The 23,671-nt window shown below is 40.8% G+C and overlaps 1 protein-coding gene across 1 annotated transcript in view; it reads right to left on the reverse strand.

Moving 5' to 3' along the window:
- The window catches only part of cntn3a.1 (contactin 3a, tandem duplicate 1), an 80,854-nt gene that overhangs the window by 18,869 nt on the left and 38,314 nt on the right, over positions 1 to 23,671 (reverse strand). Inside the window, exons 6-11 of the mRNA XM_062392257.1 lie at positions 19,009 to 19,212; positions 18,170 to 18,272; positions 17,638 to 17,822; positions 14,862 to 15,001; positions 9,431 to 9,563; positions 5,682 to 5,832 (exon numbers count right to left, since the gene is read on the reverse strand). Of these exons, the coding sequence (XP_062248241.1) occupies positions 5,682 to 5,832; positions 9,431 to 9,563; positions 14,862 to 15,001; positions 17,638 to 17,822; positions 18,170 to 18,272; positions 19,009 to 19,212 (916 nt within the window). The remainder of the gene's footprint in view (positions 1 to 5,681; positions 5,833 to 9,430; positions 9,564 to 14,861; positions 15,002 to 17,637; positions 17,823 to 18,169; positions 18,273 to 19,008; positions 19,213 to 23,671) is intronic.

Consider the following 23,671-nt stretch of genomic DNA (forward strand, 5'->3'; position numbering starts at 1 on the left):
TGACTCACCAGTCAACAAGATGCTGATGTGGCATATGAAAGTAATAAAGCAACAAAGCTCTGTATGATTCGAGTCCTTCTGTAGAATCATGTTGCTCATTTAGATTTCATTTGGTCAGTGCTGTTTCATGTCAGAGAAGCCATTCAATTCATCAATGATAACTCTATACCTGAAACCTCCCATTAGTCAGTTAGAAGTGAAGAAGGCTGGAGAGGTGAAACATCCACAAACACAAGCAAGTCCAGTTGCATAAGTTCCCTTGTACAACTTCTGAAAATATTTACATAACGGAAATATCAGTCACATTTTTGCAGATGCTTTTCTCTTTTAGGGTTTAAGAAAAATAGAGAACTGATCCTTCAATACAATATTAGTTTTGGATGACAACTACAGAATGAATAAACTTTATAATATGCTGATCCACTAACAGCACAGAACATTCACTAAAATTTCCTTTTAACATGATCTGACCTTAGACTTAACCAAAACCCCTTTGATACCTCAAACTAACGACTAATTGAACTGCACATCCTGGTCTCACATATGAAAATGGTTCATCTTGTACTCCACCATACACCAGCTGGTGACTCGGCTGCTGGTCATAACTGTAGCGCCTTAACCATTCATTCATTCCAAAAAAGGTGAATATGACTTTATCCAGCCAGTCTTTAAGAAAATCTGGTTTTGGTGCACTTTAGTTAATGTAAATTTACCTTTTTTTTTTTGTGCTGGGAGTTTGATAAATGAAACCTTAAAAATATTGTGTACTGAAAAGGTTTGTGAAGAATGAATGCTTTCAAGTATGTTGATCAATAAGGCCTTGAATACTGTACAGAGAACTCGCACAAAGAACGTCTCTGGAAATATGCATAATGTCATTCATTTCGAGCCGAGTCAAGGACAGAGAATAAAAGGAGGAAAACATTGAAATGGGTAAGTTGTCTGTTAAGACCCAAACACACCTGGAACATCAACATACTTAATCAAATTGAAATGAAAGACAAGGCCACAGGTTGCTGAGGCGCACAACAACAAAATTAATGGTTTGATTCATTCTATTTACCCTGACGCCAAAATATATTATTCTTCTAGTGAAAAGCCACATGCGGAAGGGAAGCGTCTGATTAAAAGCCAAAATGGATTTATAAATGTGTTCAGCATGGGGATGATGCAACAGAACCATTCTTTTCCATCAGATATCACTAATACTACGCCTGGATTACGTATCACTAAAATATTCATTTATAATACCTACGATTCATGTTTGATCCTTTTGTCTTTCCTGTCATCAAGGCATTCCAGCTCATTCAGAGAAAATGTGATTCCCTCATTCTCTCCTTTGATCTCTGTAATTACTGGAGGTAATCTATCACATCCCTGAAAAGACAGTGTGACGGAGGTTTTTGCTCACTTCCTCCATTCACCGTCTTTTTCCCATTACTGAAAAATGTTTCCCAGCACTTCTATGATTTGAGGCTCTGGTCATTTCTGTCTTTTTCTCATGCAACTAAAGGTAATCATTCTGAAATAAATACAGTTTAAAGATGTTTGTTCATATATAACGTGTGAGCAGTATGTTGTAATTTTTATATAATTTAGAGGTACTTTCTGTGTTAATTGTATTAATTATATCTATTTGTCTTAGTTTGGCTGGTAGGTCTTATACTGATTAGGTTGTAATCAAAGATTAAACATAAAGATGGATGACATAATAAAAAAGTTAATAAATTCTGCCTCCTCCATGTAAGAGGATGTAATATTGGTCAAATCATTTTTTAATCAAAGATAGTTTCACTCATTGTAGGTAGTTCTTCTTAGTGATTTTTACCAGTAAGTTGGTTTTAATTAGTCACTTGATTCTGCTCAATCCCTTGATAATTACTGCACAGACCCCAAATGCCCAAGATGACAGCATTGGAGTCCGGTACATTTCGGCTTCATTTCTGGATATTTGTAGGAAATAGAGACGAGTTGTCCATATTTAAATAGAATCTATGATTGTAATCCACAGAGTCTAATTATCTATTTGTTAAAAATATTCATTATGAAAGTGAGATTGAAAAATCAGATACACCCAGCAATACTCAAGCAGCTCTCCAGCAGGAGAGACGTTGGTCTAGTAGCAGAAAATTGGACTATGGGCAGAGAAGGTCTCTGGTTTGTCTCTGGTTCAACTCCAAGGAGAGACAACAAAAGACGAACCTGGATGATCTGCCCAAAAAAATCCAAAAGGATTCTCCCTACCCTGTCTAGTGCCCCTGAGCAAGGCACCTTACTCCCCCAACATCTGCTCCCCAGGCGCCATACATGGTGTCCTGCACCAGATGGGTCAAAAGTATAGGTTAAATTTCCCTACCGTTGCATGTCCGTGCATGTGTTTGGGACTAATAAATGCATCTTAATCTGCATCTTAATCTTAATCTGCACACATGAAGAAAAAGATCCCTGCAAGGATCAATAAAATATCACGCTGTTAAAAATAGATAAGTTAACAAGACAGGTTGTTGAAACAATATTTATTTTGGCCTGATGTTATCAAAGTTATTACAAACTATTACGGTTCATGAGCCCAGATTAGTGTTTCAGGATGTTAAACAGTTGTTTGATTTAGCCGACTTACTGTTAGCCAACAGTACGTGTGTTCAGGATAATGTCCACATGATGGTATTGTTTCATGAGAGTAATTTGTCAAAGAGAGAAATTACAATTCTGAATAAACACTTAATGTGTGTAGGAGAAATGTGTTATTGACATTTCTGATGCAGAAAAGGGAGAAAATGCTTTAACTTCACCTCTTTCAGAAAGTGGCGCTGCAGTGGAAAATCCATTCACGGATAATTTCTTCAGGCAGAAAGGTCATGCCAATTTGATCAGATTATATTCGACAAATTGTTTGATACTGCCTTTCAAACTGGCTTGTAGAACAATTTCTTGAGCCACATTTCAAATGTATTAGCCCACTGATAAATGCTGTGCCCTGAGAATCCTCAGTGGAAGCTCCCTTCTTATCTTCTGAACTGCGCACAACGGTGTAATGGAGTTGAGCCGATATTTCAAAGAAGAACTTGAACACCTCCCTTGGAAAATATCCCTTGAAGGCGGCCTGGACCTCCCCAAATGATCAAAAATGGCCCGTAATGCCTTAAAGGCTGGAAGAATTAAAATACATTAGCCTCTTCAAGAGATTCCATTCCCCATGGAGCCGGGGGTATATTCTCCTTACTGAACTGAGGGCTTCCTTTGTAATGGACTATAACAAAGAGTTATGGATATGAGATTTCACAGGGATAAGACTTGCCATTAAAGTGTGCAGTAGCCTATGTCAGGCTTCCTCCTTACCAATGCTCCCAAGGAGCAGTTCAGAATAAGGATGTGTGGAGCGTTATCGGTGTGAAATGCCCTCACTGTGTTCCCCTTTTCCCTCGAATGTTGCCCTGCAGCAATTAAGGTATTGGAGAAATTTGTGGGATGCATAAAATCTCGAGCAGAGAGATAGCGTAAACAGCCGCTTCACCTAAGCCTTATTAAGTAAGCTGCTGGCTGTAATTTGAAAGCCTACTCTGTCTCCCTATGGTGTGACAAAAACTAAGAGACTGTAAATGAAAAACATAATTCTAACCACTTAAGAAGGATTGTATAATCAACTCGGTATATTACGAGAAACTTGCCGTCTTCTCGGGCACTCCTTAATTAATTCACCAGCGACGCACTCTCCGCTTTGGCAACACGTCTGAAAAAGATCTCTGTGTTTTAGCAGCAGGATTATAAATGGATTAATTTACATGATAAAGCAATATCTTTTAGCATAACAATCTCAAAGTGGTTTAGTCTAAAGGTAATATTGCTAAGAGCTGCTTCCTATATCCCTTTTACAGTTGCTAGCAGTGGTCAGCGGTGAAATTAAATTAGGGTAAGCCCTTTGTCATTAACCTCCTAGCTGCCTTCGTGAGTGCACTGAAACACACTTACGAGGATATCTTGTTATACAGTCTGGGATATGGGCTGATGTAGGTATCATCACCGCATGATTTCATTAACTAATCAGATCCTGTCTGGTTCTTCCTTGATTTGTTCTCCCCTGCTCCACATCCTTGAAAACATTATCCCCGGAAGATTAGAAGGAATTATGGGTATTTTAGTTGAGCCAGTGGGATGGATTAGTGTTGTGCCACTGCTGTAATAGCATTGGTAGCAGCTCCACTTCCATATGGGGGGGGGGAAGCAAACGCTAACGAGCCAGCACTGGGGGAATGGGTTTGCGAGAGATGTTGCACTAACGTTAAAGTCCAACATCTTGTATGCAGCTCGGCCGCTTCAGGGCAGGGCTGTAACGTTAAATCTCAAATGCGATATCTTTGCCTTTATGGGCACGACTGATATTGCACATCGCAGTATGGATGCATTTTCCTTTCAATACTTAAGAGGATGATAAATCTGCAAGCTGGGTCCAACATTTAGCAGGCCTCTGCAACACATAATCTTTGTGCCGATTCTCTCAAATAAAACATCTCTCTCCTGTAAAAAAAAGATGGTTCAGCTCGGTATTAAGCTAAACCTTTATTTTCCCTAGCACCCTGTCTGACTGTACCACCCTGGGAGTACAGGCACTGCATGTGCCATCAGGTGTGCTTGTCCTCCTGCTGGCATGCTCCTGCAAATAATAAAGATGATGTCAAAAAAGAAAGTGGAAATGCGTGATTTGTGTAAGTCGTACTCAGTGTTATACAATGTAATACTATGAAAGCACACCTGAAAGTTTATGATTCCCACTGTAATCTTGTTTTCTAGCTTGTGAGACTTTAATAGTGCAAATATCACCAGATGGTGACATTTTATAAAATGTATAAATATGTTTCCTTTTACGGCCCTTATGTGCTGGTGATTCTACATTTGGAACAAACAAAATGTGTGTCCAGCTTCTCAACCACACACTTCCTGTTTGCTGCCACATGAGAAGAAAGGGTATGAATGCGGATCCATCACTAACCACTGCTGCTACTTCTACCTTGAACAGCATTATACCTTCAGGGGGAGAAGTGTTTTTTGTTTTTTGTCTCATTACCAATTGTTTGTTTCTTTTTTCTGCTCCTCTCCAACACACAAGTATTGTATTGATCTGCACTTAACCTAATTTCTAATAAGACAAGGTGTCCGCCTAGCTCCCCCTATGCCACCATCACTATCACAGAAGAATGTCTGTATTTCAGCAGCTAGCCACTGATCAGTCCTTTTGGGGATTCATCTGCTTCTTCCGTGTCTCACTGGTAGTCTGGATCATCCTCTGCCTCTCGCTCTAATGACCCTCCAGGCCTTACATGCTGCTAATGAGCTGATGGATCAGCGCATCGATCCGAGCGCTGCAGTCTAGGAACAACCAATTACCTTAAGTAAACAGAGACAAGCTCTGAGCACAGGCAGGAGAGGAAAGTACAACGGAGTTCAGGACAGACTTGTATAGAGCAAAGGGAGGAATTGGTGGAATGCAGAACCTGTTATGCAGTTTAAATTGTGTCGTGTCACACTGTGGTTCCTTTGTTTGCAGTTTGTCACTATGAATATCAAGCAGGGAATAATTAAATAACAAGCGGATGAAATGCTACCCTGAAGTTAGAACAGAAAAACTAAACATCTGTGATCCCACACACAACACACTTGATGCTCTACACAAAGAAACCTGGTACCTGTGGCTCTCTCGGAGGGCTTCCTTCCCCTTCCTCCAAGAAATCACGCCGCGAGGAGACATCCTAGGCTTGCATTCGATCAGAATGTCGCCCCCCTGTCGGGCCAGGGTTTGGGCCTTCAACAAGTTCTGGGAGAAGTCTGGAGCGATGGCTGATGGGAAAAAAAATAGAAGGAGAGAAACACGTAAGTACTGTGAATGAGAAAAAAGGTTTCATTAACTGTGTGCTAAAGGGAGAGAGAGTGGAGCAAAGGGGTAGAGCGGTTGACATCGGAGGGGCATCCTGTAAACATCCAGGTCACTCCATCCATTAGGTAGGTCAGCTCTTGCATCCTTTCCACTCCCCACACATACACATGTGTGCGTAACACAGGGAGGCTCACATGCACACATCAAATTATACGCGGTACATCCGTTTCAAGAATATATTTCATTTAGAGGAAAGTGGGTTGTCTAGATCCATGAATTTTCCTTAGGACATTATGCATTAAGAATTAAGCCCCAAGGATCTGAAGCAAAAACCAGAGAATGTAAAACGAGAGGGAGGCTTTGTTGCCGCTCCTTTAGGCCTTAATTACTAAGGCGCCATCGTCTGGAGCTGTTTTGTATGCGCACCGACTCAGCGGAAAGCTCTTCAAAGTGAACTCACAGCCTGGCGCCAGTGACATGGCTGAGCACCTGCCAACACATGCTGGTGTACGTGCATACACAGAAATACATGACCTAATACACACGTATTTATACACACGAAGCACCTCACAATTCGTTCTTGACACTAAGTGTGAACTGCCGGAATTTCATCAGAGGAGATATTTGTCATAGTTGTCTTCTCAAAACACATGGGCGGTATGTATTTGAACTCTTATCTTAAAGGTGCTGTTTGTCTTGAACCTGTTTTCTTGCAGCAGGAGCAGCTCAGTGGTGATGATCACTTGCCAACAGCTTCAGCCATTGTAGCATTAACAAGAAATGCAAAAGCAAAGTCCTTGGATGTGTTAACCTGCTTGGTAATAAAACCTGATTGTGTTTCAGAAACGGGCTTTGAACACATCCTTCGAGTTGTGCTACTTCTTCTGTGCAGACTGTACGCTACAGTGACTCGCAAATGAAAGGTGATTAGATGAGCCAGCTGGACAGGGGCTTGCTGTTGAGCATGCTAACTTCAGTGGAAGGAGAACTAAGCTAAGATTGGTGTTGCTTTACACCACAGGGAGACAGATACTGAACGCAAACATTTCATTGTCTGTCAATGCAATGGACCACTTTGCTTTCAAATCATCACTATGAAGTTATTGTTGATTGCATAGTTTAATGGCTAATGCATATAGACAGCATTTGGGAAACCTGGGAGCTTTAAAGCGGTAGCGACCCTGGGACACAGTGGAACAAGTACACCTAGAAATTATTTTAGTGACATTCTGGAAAAACCTTGTAAATTGTGACAATGAACAAGTGAAATTGAGTGATCCTTGCAAGACGGTAAATTAATATCTTTTACTTTTATCTTTCATATATGTATATCAATATGGCCAACCGGCATTAAACTGCACACAAACACCGTAAATGCTGTGTCGAGCCTCCCTCTCAATACAGCTTCAATTCCTCACGGCTCGGATTCCATTAGATGATGGAAATATTCCTTCGAGATTCTGCTCCATGTTAACAGACATGACTGCTTCACATCTGCCGTGCAGATTTGAAAGATACATGTTCACGCCTCCAATCGCCCGCTCTACCACATCCCAGAGGTGCTGTACTGGATTAAGAGCTTGAGACTGGGGAGTCCTCTAAGAACACTGAACTCATCGTCATGTTAATGCAACCATTTAGTGGGCAACTTTTGCTTTGTGAGCATTGCTAAATCTTGCTGGGAGAAACCAAGGTTGTAAGTTGTGGCCATAAGGGGAAGCACATGGTTCGATAAACTGTGGCATTCAAATAATGATAGACGGGTATTAATGGACTAAGGAAGGTTACAAAACTTCATCACCATTATGAAACAGACCTAAATACCTTAAGCCTACACATCAAAAGCCTTGTAATACAAAATGTCAATACTGTATTATATATAATACTCTTCCGCGTTCATGAGCCAGTAAGCATGCAGCATGTTTGAACCACAATGCTGGTGATTGGCTATCTTACTTGCGCACACACATCATAAAGGCGAGCAGCAGAAACTAAACCATATAGGTGTGCCTGTGTGTGTGTGTGTGTGCTTCTGCGTTGTTGTATTTTTAGAGGCTTGAGTGCAGTGTGTTTTGCAAAGTAGGTATAAAAGTGTCTAAGAAATCAAAAGTGTGGCTCCGTTTTTATCTGCAAATATTTTTTATTTGAATATGCATACAGAACATTGCTGACAAGCCTGGCAATGAAATGAACTTGATGAAACACCTGAACGTGCATGAAATAACTGCAAGAGCAGAAAGTAGCTCCGTGTTAGACTGCGAGAAGAACTGACCCAAGCTGGAAACCCTCTCATCCAAAACTTCTGAGGACAGCTCTACGGCTTGTATTTTAGCAGATAAGGTTCAGCAAACAGGGGAGAATATAGGCCACCAGCAGAAGCTGTTAGTGGACCTCTACAGCTCTAATCAGCTCCAGAAACGCACACACTCCCAGCCAGACTTTGCTCTAACAGGAAAATTATATAAAAAGCTATGGCAAGTAATGCTTCTATCCCTAATGCAATTGATATACTCAACTACAACAATTTTTTTTTAATGTCTACTTGTCTTTTCATATTTACCTGTCGGTGGAAATTTTCCCTCTACCTACTAGAAACTCTTTTTATTTATTTGGTTCATCTGAGATCAGTTTCAGGAATACTCAATCCATCTCCATCTCCATGTGGCAACAATCATGCCACATTCAAAGTCACTAGAATCACATCATTTCTGATGTTTGTGTAGAAAAGCTCCTAAACTGTATCAGCATGACTCTATCCATTATACTGCTGACGTCTGATTGGCTGATTGGATAATTATGTGTACAAGTGATCCTCACAGAGTACTCGGGGAGTACGCCCCCGGTCAAGACAATCAAATTTGTAATGCCTGTGCCTTTTACAGTTAAATAGAACAAAGTAGTATTACACATTAACACACAGCAGTACTCTGGGAAAGCCAACAAGGAAATGAGTCTGTGTACTTAAAAATCATAACACATATGTAACTATAGAAACCAAGCAAAGTGTTGCTCTTATGTTCCTGCTGCCGCAAACCGCTCACTCCCCTTTTCCAACCTGACGGCAGACCAGCATCTCATGTGGTCACTTGATTATGTGACTTAATGCTGTGCACTTCTGGACAAGGTTCTTAGGGTGAATAATTGTGGACCTAAATGTTTTAGCCTCCGCCGAGGAAAAAATAGACACAAAATTGGGCTTATGCCTTTCAGCTTTTATTTAAAAGGTTGGACAATGTGTTTAGCCTTCAGACTGAGGATTAAGAGCATTAGGGTTTTTTAAATAGAATAAGTTGGTAAGCCAGTTGGCAAAATAAATGCACTACACATGTTTCAGACATGTGTAGCAAATGTTCTGCCAATATGACTGTGTGAATAGGAGATATGTCCTCAACTGTACCTTTTAATTACCGTATAGTGTTCCCACCAAGCTGGCTGGTATCGCACAATTTTGGCAACAAGTGTCCATCGGGTCCCATTTAAAATCATCACGGAAATGGCCCAAGAGTAAGTTCACAAAGTGCATTTAGAAAAATCAACTGTCTTGCATGCGTTTGGTCTTACCTATGACTCGCAGCTCTGCGTTGGTGAATATTCGGCCATGCTTGTTCTCTGCCACACACTGGTACATGCCGATGTCAGCCAGATTCAAGTTATTGATCGTCAGCACTCCATTAGTCGCCTGAACTCTGTCCTGCTGATGACACACACACACATATATGCATTTAACGACCACGTGACTTGTGCATGGAAGCTGCACAGCAAACCTGACAACAAACATAAACTGGTTTTGACAAGGTGAACAGTCAGCAGAAGGTGCTCGCCCTCTGGTGTAAATATAAGCCCCAATACAGCCCCAGGTTTAAATCCAATCCTCCTCTCTGCTGGTACCTTTGTGTGCTCATGCAGGTAATTAGTACTTGCTGAATTAATATGTGATGAAAGCGCTGTAATCACAATCATACTGTTTCTCTGCTGTGTCCCATTGTCCAATATTCAGTTTCTCTCTGTCCTTAAGAATCATATCTGAATCTCCGGCTTGTCATTAACTGTGTCTGTCTGCTGTTGCTAGGGTAAGGGGGTGCACTGCCTGTCTCTCACATTAATAACCTGTCTATCACATTAATAAAGACAGACAGCGTGCAGACTTCATTTCACTTCATGTTGGATCCTTAAGGTGCGTAAACAATAAAATCGCTGTCTCCAGATTTTGATTGCACTCTTGGAATTTGAAGGAAAGCAATCGCCTGTCGCTTGACCAGGATCAGGCAGGTAGATAAACTGGTCACATGTCACATGTATAATTTCGAGACAGACTATAAAATGCTGCATACAGACTAGGAGCTAAATAATCAGTCCTGTTATAGTCATTGGAGTTGTTTAACAATTGGGTGATGATTAGAGTTTTTAGTCTTAATCAGAATGTAGGCTGCTGCATTTTAGTTGACCTTCAGCTGCTGAACAGCTTTTACTGTGAAGAGGACGTAACAATAACTGTTCTGTTGGTGACAAAACTAAGGACAATTATTATCAAACCATCCAATATAATGATCTAACCATACAGTCTTTAAGCTGTTTTAATGTATTTTTACAAATACAGCTCTACTTCATCACTGTTTTATTCTAGAAATTGGTCCAAATGTTTGATGAAATAATAGGAGTTGTAATGGAGCTGTTCATTCTACTACTTCTCCTGTATTAAAGAGGTTTTTTTTTTTTTCAAATATCTTGTTATATGTCTGTGTTTCTATATAATATTTGACATGTTTTGTTTGCATTCAAAACTAACTAACTAACTAACATTTATGACTTCTACAACGCAATTTAAAGTCAACGATTATTAAACATAGCAACATCACTTATTGTTGACTGCAAATTGTCACAATATTGACAGCCTGGTTTTCTGTTTGTGTTCTGACCTTTCACTGAATATAAGAAATATGTGAGGAATTTATGGGAAAGTTCAAAACCCTATTACACAATATAAATCCTGGACTCAAACTCCTTTGAGGTGGGTAATTAGGGGATATGTATTGACATGGTAAGTATTACAATTCTAACTATATTCACTCTGACAAATGGCCTGATCTATTTTAAGCTTTAGCCACACTTTTTCTCTCCTGGGGGGGGGGGGGGGGGGATGATAATTGAAACACTGCTAATTTTCTGTGGTCTTAATAGGCCCGCGGTGAGTCGATATAACCCGCTGCTTAACATAGCACAGAGGCATCTTCAAACTGTGGCTAAAATCAGAGCTCTAGGGAGTTAATCAGGAGTAAGCTGCAGCACGCAGGATAGCTTGTTCTCCACTAAGTATCGTGGAGAGATCATCGGGTGTCAGAGAAAAAAATGCTCAGCAGGTGATGCTGTTTGTTAAAAATGAAAGCATGTCATTTTAAAATTGCCTTTAAGGAGTGCGGAGCATAATAACAACATCAGGTGTTGTAAAGTTTGTGTTTCTGTCCCCACTGCTTTATTTGACCTTTACACGGGATTGGCACAAGCTTTCTGCTCCCTTTTTATAGTTGTGTCAATTTGAGTGTGGCAGCTCTCATTGTTCTTGCCCTTGATCTTTCCCATTGAGTTTAGCCGGACCTTCTAATGTCACTGACTAAGTAGTCCAGAGGGTCTTGCCGCCAGTCTGTCTGTCGTCTGGATCATTACAACACGGCCACTTGAAAGGACACGGACTGTCCCTTAACATTAGTCAGTGATACTGCTGAGGATCTTCAAAAGGGGCTCTTTCATGATGGACACAAAGCTGGACTGGCGCTAGAGCCACCGCCAAAGGGAGTTGTGGGTTTGGATGGATGCAGTAGTGTGCGAGTGGAACACAAGTCCGTGGCTTTTCGGCCGGGACTGGATGCTTACTTGTGTGTTTAAGGGGAAAAGAGGATACAGGGAGAGGACCAGAAAGAGAGAAAGAAGGAGTAGGGGCGGGATGGAGGGAGGGAGCGACAGAGAGAGGGTGAGCCATAGCAACTTTGAATAGATAATAGATGGTCCTTTTAGGTTACACGGTGCAAGCCCCCAGGGGGATGCGAGATGAAAGAGATCTGTGTAAGTGCATGGGTTGCTGCCACACTACTCTGTACCCATTGCCCTATTAAAAAATCCTCAGAAACTCCGTGGTGGCTCCATCACAATCTCTTTAGCAACAGAGACAAATGACTGCATTCGTCTGCTTTATGGCCATCATTAATTATGTTTGACTGTTCTCTGATACCAGCACAGTTGCGCTCTGAAAAGAAAGATCACGGGACACAGTACCTCCTTCAGAAGGCAGGTCCCTAGCTGTTGGAGGTTGAAGGTAGAAAAATCTCACAAACACACTCACGTATGTAGCTAAAGAGGGAGCTGTTGTTGGAGAGGAAAAATACAAGTGAGAGCAGGTCCTTGTTTCAGTAGGGTGACATTTTGAAGTGACAGCCCTCCTCTGTGCCATTTAATTCCCTTGGAGGCAGCCCAAAATTAGGTGGAGAGAGAGAGAGAGAGACAGGAAAAAAACTGGGAGGGAGGGAGAAAAAGCTTAAAAGAGAGAATAAGAAAGAGAAAGAGTGCACCATTACATTACATTACATTACAGAGTGCACCAGAGATGCTGAGATAAAGACAGAGAGAGAGGGAGAGAAGGACTGATCCATTCTAATGAGGAATAACAAATAGCCCCTTTGGTCTTCCTCTCTCCCTCTCTCTCACTCTACACCAATGACCTTTGAATTTGGAAATTGATTTACTGTTGCCGCAGTTGACGGTGGCATTTTGAAAATGGTAACACCCCATCTCATTAATATAGCCACATGTACGGAGAATAGGTTACCTTGGCCACCTGCCACAGGATTTTTATTTCAACGTTATTTATAATCTAGCGACTATGGTGCGATGGGATCACGCCAGTCACGATGCCTGAGAACATGTTGACGTTCCGACTCACGAGTATTCAGTGGAGTCATTACCACATCATCAGGAACATTTTGTGAAGAGGACGGTACTCACAGGTCAGACCACACCCATCTTTGATCTCAGCCTTTCTTCAATCTTAACTAAACACCTATCAATGTTTCTGACTGTATGTGTGATGATATTGTGGTGATTTTAAGAGGCTGCAGTAATGTAACTGTGAATCTCGGATGGTGAAATAGATTAAAAACAAAGCCAAAGAAAACTATTTTGCCAGTGTTAACAAGCTAAACTTCGCTTGGCATCGCAACAGAAATAACCTTGAGGACAAAAACAAACATAACAAATTAATTAAGTATTTTTTTTAAACTAATTGATGATTCACTTAAAAATGATGAGTGATGTGAGTAAATTCACAGGTTCTGACATCAGTGTTTGCTTGAGACTTGAAGGTTTGGATCCGGATATTGATATTATGTCACAAACTAGAAACAATATCAGCTGCTATGTCACCGCATTTACGCCCGAATAATGGAGATGCACTGATGGAGCGATAAAGGTTTCCTGTGGTTAAGGATTTGTGGCAAACAGAGGAAATGACCTTTGACAATCTTTAAATTCTCACAAAATACCAGAGCCCAGAAAAGTAGACGATGACCATTTGTACGGATTCGATTTTTATTCGCACATGCAGAATTTGCTGATAATCCTCTGTCATAAATAGCTCCCAATTTTGATGGCAAAACTTTATAATCTTTTTCATTGTGAGCGCACCAACATTTAGCTCTCTATTGTAAGTTCGCAGCCCTCAATCCAAGTTAGACAAAACTATACCAACCCCCCCCCCAGCCAAAAAGACAACAAAACAGCAGGCCAATCTTGGGCTCGTTACCCAATCCAAATAGTGACACTATCAGCAAATGTGATTCGCTGGAGTTAGGCAGAAAGAGCACCAACTCCAGCAGCACAATAACACAAAATGAGGCAAATTGCCTAAATGTGAAACGTATTTTGGATGATAAGGCTTCCAAGAGGAGAAGGGACTTAATGACAAAATTGGTAGTAGCAGATAGGGGAGATTGAGTGCTGAATTGTTGAGTCCCTGGTTGATGACAGGCAGAAAATGGCATCACTTTGGCTTCCTTGCAAAACACATAAAACCCTGTAGACTCACACACATAAATACACACACGCACTTACACACACACTTTGGATGCCAAATTAAGTCCCAAGCAAATTCAGCCATTTCAAGGTAGCCTGTTCTTGCCAAGTACGAGCCTATGAGTTGAAACCATTCAAATCCAGCCAGTGTCCTTAACTATATGTCATCCCTCTCTCTCTCCCTGCTTCCTTTTCTTACACTCCCTTCTAACTTACAAATAATTAAACTGATGGCAATCAATCTATCAGTTTAACTATCTACAGGGTCTGTATTTATATAGCGCTTTTCTAGTCTTGATGGCCACTCAAAGCGCTTTACAGTAAAGTTTATCACCCATTCACACACACACACACACACATTCATACCGTGCATCGATGGGCAGCACTTTCGCTATACATGGCAATTAGGGGTTCCGTATCTTGCCCAAGGACACTTCAGTATGTAAATGGTTAAGACTGGGATCGAACCCCCTTAGCCACAGCCACCCCTCTAGCGTGTGCCTCTGAGACTAATGGATGCAGGAAACATTGTGGTAACACATACTTATTTCCATTGACTGAACTGCTGACGTAATAACAAAGATATATTGACGCGGAACTATTCAGATGAAAGCCTGTTAATTTGAGCATTACAACTTTCAGCATTCTGTTGTCAAAAAGGTGTTGCAGTGAGCAATCACCACAGATGATCTCATGTTTCTTTTTTGTTTGTTTTTTTGCTCGGTGGTTTGCTCTGTTGTCTCATACAAAGATGGTTTCTCTGTGGAGTCTTGCTCCTGTAAGATGCTGTAAATTGACTGTAGGTGTGAACGTGAGTGGGAACAGTTGTGTGGCTGTGCACGTTGGCCCTGAGATACCAGCCTATTATAGTGCAGGGGAATTGAGAAATCAATATTGTGTTAACAAAAAACACAATTTAAGAACAATCTCTTACCTCCATGGGGTCCAGGGGCTCTCCGTTCTTCAGCCACCGGTAGGAAGGTTTGGGCTTGGCGCTGGCTTTACACTCCCACACCAGAGTGTCATCTATGGTCTTCTGAACATCCTGAGGCTTCTCGATCAAGTGAGGTGCAGCTGAGAGGTCACAAACCACATACTGTAAATTGAATGCAACACAACTGCTTGCACATTGCCACTGTGCAGCGCAGTCACAATAAATCAATGAGCTGACCAAGCAGGCAATTACTTCATTAAAGAAGCATCCAAGGGCACATTAATAAATCCACTTCCATTTAACCCACTCTGACCTCTACTTAACACTCTGTATGAGGTTTAAATGAGGACGGATCAAAAGTGAATGTTTGACACTGTTAACACTGTTATATTTGCTTTAATCAGCTACAGAATATTGATGCAGATCTTTTACAAGAACTTCAATTAACTAACAGTAACATTTGTGTTATTCTGACAATGAATAAGTTATAATCTTTTTACCAATGTAGTTAGTTACATTCCTTTTTTAACTGAATGATCTTTTGAAACATCAGAAATCCATGGAAACGGCCTCAATATTTATTATCCTGCTCCTACTGTCATACAAATGACTAGCACCTTATCTCTGGCGACAGTGTAAGAAGATTTATGGCCCTTGTGAAGCACCCACATAAATAAAGGATGCCCTGCCAGGGTCAGGGGGAACAAGGTATTTAAGTCAGCCTGCTCTGCTTGCCGAGCTGTGTTACTTTGATAATGTAATAACTTTAATAATACAATACAATTGATATCTCCTAATTGAAAAAGCATAATTTTCCAGGATCATGAGAGTAAAGCTAGATCAGTCTCTGTGTTACAACCAGTGTCATGGGCCGTTTAGCAGAGCAAATACTCATCCCCACAAAGGGACCTAAGGGTTTTCAATACAAAATACCATCTCTACTATCACTAGGGCACAATGTGGTTACGAGTGTTGTGTCTGAATCTGTTTAAATCAGTCATAATATACTCAGAGAACCTCAAAGGGTTGTTTTGGAGGGACACTGACTATCATATCCTTTCCAAAGCAGTTGGAGTTTTAAACCTGTGTGCCAAACAACTTAACAGTTAAAATAACGAAATGTTAAGATTACAACAAAGTGAAGCGTTTGCATACATCCAGTTTAATTGATGAGAAGAAACAAAGATTTAGTAAAACGCATACTTTTCTCAAAATAAATTGTGTAATAAACATATTTTGTTCATCTACATTCAAAATTGCATCCACCCCTATGTCTTACAATATTGTGCAACTAATAAATAAGGATGCAAGTGAATTTTGTGAGATAAAGGTCAGCGAGATAGCCTCAGCTAACCACAGCAAACAACATAAATCATATGTTGTTTGTATATGATTTATGCCTAAGCACCCCCTCCCCAGTTTAAGGTCTACTGCTATACAGAAACAAATAGCACATGACATCCTGTTAACAATATTACAAATGAGAACATCAGAGATAACATAATGGAAACGCAGACATGATACAAGCATTTTCTATGCAAAGTCGATCTAATCGTGTGCGAGCCCATTCAAATGCAGTCAACTGCCAAACCATGATCTGATTTCATATCCCCTGGAACTACAGAAGGACAATTAAGTGGGGAACCGAAAGAGAAGTCACCCCTTATTGTTCCCCTGTCCGCTTGGGTAGGGTGTTGCAAACACCAAATCCCAATATTGATTCTCCTATTCTTCCATATAGTTGATGGATGTCCCACAAACGCCTGTCTATGAGAGTTTAAAATGAGATTACAGATTTTTATCACCTGGCTGGCGGCCGGCCAGTCTGTGAGCCTTTGTGATAAGAGGCGACTTAAATCTTACAAGGGGAAACATGACTTCCACACAAACAGTGGAGATAGGGCATTAAAGGAGCCATGCAAAATGGTGCAAAGACAGAGATAGGTCCAAGATTAAACATCATGGCCTTATTGACCAAATGACCATGACATGAGCACATACCAGCTTTTAGACCATTAGCTAATCAAGATCCAATCTGAATGCTGTTTTTGAACACTCCTCTTTAAAGTTAAGCACGCTTAATCCCCAGCCTACCTACAGGTTCTGTGAGCATTTCATCTTTACCCACAGGTGTTGAAAAAAACCTGCATTATCATATCAAAGGCATCCTCCTTCACAGGAAAGAAAAATCTGGATTTGATGATTTCAGTCAAGCACATCCCTACAGGGCCTTGTGGGCGGACACCATCGATGCATAAACTGCAAAATAATGGAGAGAGAAACCATAAAAAATCCTTCATCAAGGGCCATTAAAAGCTACTCAGAATATGGGCCATAAGTCCAGTGTTGGTGACGGAAAAATCACCGCTCCCTGAAAGGTGGTATAAATCGTTGTGCGCCACGGCCCCTGTTGGCCGCTGGCACAAAACAAGAGCTTGTCAGAAATGAACTACTGTTAATAGCTTAATTTACTACCACATTCCACACATCCCACTGTATGATGCCGTTATATATGAGTTCTAATAAAAGCTACAGATTGCATGACAACAAATAAAACTTTTTGTTAGTCTCACATCAAAGCCAACCTTTGATTCTGCAAGATTTTTGATCAGGCAAGGTCGAAGTGAACCTTTGAGGCTATGAATCAACGGGTAGAAGATTTGAAAGAGGTCTATAAATGTAGAAGTTGTAAGAAAGTTGACTTGTTCCTGAGAAAAGACGTGAGAATAACATAACTTTTGGAATCAAAGTCATCGAAAACCATCCGCCTACTCACCGTAGAAAGACAGTTTCCCTTTAACCGAGTTTCTTCCTCTGCTGTTTTCAGCTACACATTCGTATAACCCGGCATCCTCCTGCTGGAAGTAAGGGATCTCTAAAACGCCGCTGGCTTTATTAATGTCCACCTTCCTGCCAAAAGAGGCTCCATCCACTCTTCTCCAGCTGATGGTTGGTACCGGGCTAAAGATACAAAGATAAAATACACACAGCGAGGCCATGAAATGAAAAATACTCCTGGTGATCATTTTATCTACTGATATAGCTTAATTGAAAACACATGCAGGAAATTACACAAGGGAATATTGGGGGACACTGATAAAGCACGTCAATGTTAAATTAATGTGAGACTGGTGATGGTTTCTTCTCTGTGTTTTCAGAACCTGAAGGAATCATTAAACTGTGAAATCTGCCATTCTCAAAATCACTTCACAAGGGTCTCCACACATTACCATGCAGTTGAGATTGGTGCAGTAAACAAATGATAGCATAGTTATGACTGTGGCATAATAAAGCTCAGTGGGACATACTTTCCAAGTGCAAAGCATTCCAGTTTGACAGTTGAGCTCTTCGCAACGGGAACGACTTCAGGGAACTGAACTTCGATCTTCGGCTCATATTCACCCATCACACCTGGAGTTACGAAAACAAAGTTAATGCCACAGAGTTGAGTAAAAGGGATACTCTTTTTTCCAGTTTAAGGACCGAAAAGGTCAAAGAGAAATAAAATCAAAAAAAAGTTTAGGTGATCTCTTTGAATGCCTTGTTTTCTGCTTTTTTGTGACCAGAACCTCAGTGAGAGAGTGTCTACAGGGGACTGTTCTCACCACCGGGCTTGTTATAATACAATCGATAAATTTCACTATAGAGGTGGAGTACTTGGTATCAAACATCTACCAAGATTAATTAACTTGTTTCAACATGAAAAGAAAAAGAAGATGAAATGATGCAGCTGCTTGTTGCCCGATGGGGTCCACACCAGTCCTATTTTTCCAAACCAGTCAGCTGGATAAAAGTCAACTTCAAAGAAAAAACTTTGGATGATTTGATCAGCCAGACTGTTTAACCAAGAGACTCCTTGCACTGTTGGGCATACTGAGCAGCAAAGGCAGTCTTCTCACAGCGGCAATGCGTACAATCTCAAGATTACATTTTTCAACACCACCACACAGTGAAAAACTACATTTTTCAGAATATTCACTGACATAACTGAAAATGAAAGTGGCTGTAAACATTTAACAAGAAAAAATACATGTACACCTTTCACTAACTCATTATCTTGTAAGTCTACAGCTAACTTAAGTAAATTAACCAATTTTAATTGTGACAACAATAAATCTTGTGTTCAGTAAGCGTTGTGTTTTCATACCATCGACCCGCAGCACTAGGGGGGTTGGCGGTCCTTGCACGCTGCTCTTGGTGACTGTGTTGGTGACTACACATGTGTAGTTGCCCACATCAGACGGCTCCACTTTGGCGATGTAGAGGTTGCCGGTCTTCTGGGACACAAATCGCCGCGTGTCCTGGATGATAAACGATGGGTACTCGTTGAAAATCCATGTGAAGGTAAGCTCTGCGAACAAAGTCAGTGAGGAAGAATGTGAGACATGTAGGGTGAAATTAAAAAAACACACTGCATTAATACATAATCTACGTCCATGTGCAGATAAAGTTACCCTCATTGGCAACTTCATTCCTATGTTGTTCGATCCTGAAGATATTGTGTATTATTGACCGTTGGGTTGAATGACCAATTACAACCTTATGAACAATATTGAATATTCCTTTTTGGCCACTAGAGTTCTTCTGAACTTTGATGAGGTTGTGAAGAAGTGTTAAATCATGGAAGTTGTTGTCCTCACCACCACTGACCAAAGAAATCTGCCTGGAAATCCACAAGGCATCTGATTCTATTTATTTATTCTTCACGGATGAGTTAGTGAATTAAGGTTGTATTCATGTTTTGCAGCAAACAGAGTCAAATTATTGTGATCACTGAAAACGTTGAAGATAATAAACGGTCGACGAACAACTGGCTAGCAGTGTTTTTCATACTGTCTCCACACTAAACAAAATAGGTACATAAGTCTAAATGCTTTTTTGACATTATAATGAGATATTATATCTTCAAGACAGTGGAAGCCTGCATTGGTGAGGACAGATACTGAGACAGAACCAAAACACTGCACAGCAGTTTATCCTAAAGTGATAGAGGATTATAAAGGAGTGAAAGACTGACAGTGATCATCATGAGGTCACACTACAAAGTTATCTACCAGGAATGTGTGAGTGCATCTCGCTGATTGGCCACCAGTATTTTGTCGGATAAGGTAAAAGGTAAGGTACAATAAGTCGGTAATTCTATCATCAAATTACTCCCTGTGTGATTACATCTCATTTTATATACCTTGTTTGTTCATAACTCTTCTCAGGATTTATGACTTGAACACAAAGACAGTGGTTGAACATGAAAAACACAACAACAAGCGTTTCCCTGTGTGGCTGTCCTGTGGCAGCAAAGGGCCTTAAATCAACACTGAAGCTGCAGCTCCTGCATAAAAACAGTACATAATGTCTAATAAAACCACTGTATTACAGATCATGTTGTTCAGCATGGTACCACCTTGTCTACTATTAATCATTCATGTTAACAAGTACCTGCGAAAGACTCCCTGTACTATCAACCAAATGGAGTGCAGTCAGAGAAGCTTTGCACTAACCATCAGCAACATTATAAAAACGAATGATGGTGGTATGACATAATGACACAGGGATAGATTGCTCTGGACCATATTGCATCCCTGTCCCAAAAGCAATCTTGGCCGTTGGTGAAAACTTGTCTAAGCGATGACTCTGCACTACGGCACAGGGAATAATTGAGACGTGAGACGGACACTCACCCACTGACTCAGGATTCTTCCCTTCTGCTCTTTGGGGGACGAGAGGATGTGTGGGCTTTGACATATTACTGCAAACCTTGCAAATCATCCCATGAGATAGAATCCTGAGAATGAGTGATGTGCATGTGAGTATGTGCCTTTTTACAGAGTAGTACAGAGTGGGAGGTATTTTTGTTATGTGGGTTGGATCTGTGAAGGAACCAACTGACCTTGGGATCATCCCACGAACACAACACGAGATTGAAACCTTGACCACATTGTGCAGTCCCACCTTTCTCTCTCAGTTTACTTTGAGTTTCATATCCATGCTAACAATTTGTAGTTATTGATAGATTTGCTGTCGCATGAAAGAACTAGTTCGGCATTTTGAAAAGCAAGATGTTTCACTTTCTTGCCAAGAGTTGGATTACAAAGTCAATACCCCTCTTATGTCGGTACAGTAAATACACACATGAGGGGAACAGGGACGTACAGATGGGAGACTGTCCCTACAAAGATTTGAAAAGGGGACGTACACTTGCATGAGTTCTGCCATCTGCCTAAAAGCAGCTCTTAAGCGCACTAATTATGTTGTCATTGTTTACAAAGTGAGATACACAATATTTCAATTTAATCCATACAAAAAGCTCATGGAAAATGACGTTTTTTTACGTTTGGACAGAGCCAGTCCAGGTATTTTCCTCTGTTTCCAGTCTTCATGTCAAGCTGATAGCTTTCTATTTTAGCAGCACAATAAAAGGATGAACCCACCCCTTGGTAACTTCCATAGACCTTTTTGAGACACATAATAAAAAAGAGTCAGTTTCAACACGCATCTCTTGCCATGAGCTTTGTCCTAACCTTTGTGTCTTGTACCAACCCAAATGACCTGGTTTGATCCATCTGACCCACACAGGGAACAGCTGTAATATTGTTTCGTACTCTAAATAATACATCCTAGCTCTCATCCCGACAAACATATCTATATTTAATGTCTGCTTTGAAACAATACCTTCCAAAGGTGCAGGGCACAACAGTCTGGAGCAACAACAAATAAGAGGTCACTGATTGGTTAGTTCAAGATTGATGGAGAGAAACAGGAAGCAGGAAATAGTAAGTGCAAAGCACCATTGGTCGTACTTGATGGTTTGACTTGAGAGGCTCCTGCAGATGCGCGGTAATGGAATAATGCGATCATGAGTGACAGTGAGTGGCAGTTTTTCATTGTGGTTCCATTTAGCCTGTGTATAATGAACAGGCAGCATCCATTCCCGCTTAATGATCTGAGAAGAGGAAAGAGAAATGGAACATGACAGGCCAAGGACAGACTGAATCCAGAGCGGGGGCTTTGCACAAGTGCGTACTGAATCAAAGAAAAGTATATGCACAACTTGGGTTAAAATTTGAACTCGTAAAGTGTGCTGCCAGAACAGTGAGAGCTATTAATCAGGGCCACCTCTCTGTATTCACGACACGCAACAAGTTCACTCTTTGAAATGGCTTAGGTCACGCACATGGGAGAAATCCCTGCAAGCTATGTGCGTAGTTCCCGGCCAGTGACTAGCCTCTGTTTTTGGGGTAGATGTGCTAGATAGAGAGAACAAAGTGATTTCAGCCTTGAGTAAATCTAAAAGGCCCGTTTCCATTAGCTAAAGGAGGTCAGGGTCTATTACGTCTCGGATGAGCCACAGTCATTCTGACCCTCTCAAAGCACAAGACGACACATTCCAATGTCCGATGCAAATATGGGACAGCACAGTCAGTGATCCCTGCTGGGACTCCTCTTGGATAATTGGCAATATTTTGGTCATTCTCTAAGTGCAACTCCAAACTGTACCGTACAGTTTTAGAGCATCCCGGCCGTACCAAACTACTTCCTGCAGCTGTCTTGAGGGTTCTGAGGCATCGTTAAAATGAAATAATGGCTTCCTGAATCATGCATGGGATATTGAAATCCTTTAAGGGGGAGATGAGGCAGATCCTCGTCTAAGGCTGCATTGTGCTGAGCATGAATTGGGTGCTGTCACCCTTTTATAGGAGCATGTTTCTCAATTCGCCAGACTATTTAAATGCCAGTCAGGATTTGTATTTGTTTCAAATGTGCAAAAATACAGTCATGTGGCTGCAAATATAAATCAGCATTCCATTATTTGTCTAAGCGTATTCATGCATTTGTCACATCCATATAATTTACTTGAACAGATTTCACATTTACCAAGATCTTCATAAATATTTAGCATTATGTCCAGAAAATATGCAGCAATATTTCTCCACTACACCTAATTCAATTTTGAATCCAAACTACATTTGACGACACAGTCACAGCTGGAGTTCAAAATGCTTTCTTCCAAAAAACAAATTAAATTGGTAGTAACTCAAAAAACATCTAACTTTGTATTCTCCTTTTTCTTTCTCTCTAAAGAGAACAGGCAGAGTGCATCCATTCATATCTGTATTCGAAACACAGGGCGAGACAAGACAAGAAAATGTCACTGTGCTTGTATAAATGTGAGCATATAACTAAATCTAGATGGATGCATCATTATCCCAGATGATATGGTCAGAGCAGCTTTTTCTAGCACCAAAATGTTGGAAAATTGGATATGATTCATCCTAATGTACATCCCAACGTACTCAACATCTCCATCAATAGGCATTATCTAGGGTGACAGCTGCCGAAAATATTGCCGGAAAATGGATCACTGTGAACTCTGCGCTAGGTCTCCAGAGAAACAGCCGTGATCCATCACAACGCGAGGGTACGGAGGGGGCTGCTGGTCTTTACATTACTGGACCGCTGGACAACAGCAGGCTCCGGCTGTGTGTATTCGATGGGTGGACACAGGGAATCAAGCTGACCCAGATTGAACGGATTTGAACAGCATTAGCAATTTCTCACCGTTCGCCCGTTCCCAATCATTGTTGACATTGTATTTCACGTTATAGCAGATTTCTTGCATTGCATCTGACTGTTGGTGTTATTCATCAGTTCAGAACATTACAGAACGAAATGTGTCTCTGTTTCCTTTGAATAATGTATCTCTGTTTTATGTCTTGTTTTATTTCTATGTAAAAATAGCTTACCAAGAGGAAATGAAGAGGAAAAAGACAAATTAAGTGACTTTTTATCCGAGGCATCTATAAGTCGTTCAT

Source organism: Platichthys flesus, chromosome 7 (genome assembly GCF_949316205.1).
Source record: "Platichthys flesus chromosome 7, fPlaFle2.1, whole genome shotgun sequence".
Taxonomy (NCBI): Eukaryota; Metazoa; Chordata; class Actinopteri; order Pleuronectiformes; family Pleuronectidae; genus Platichthys; species Platichthys flesus.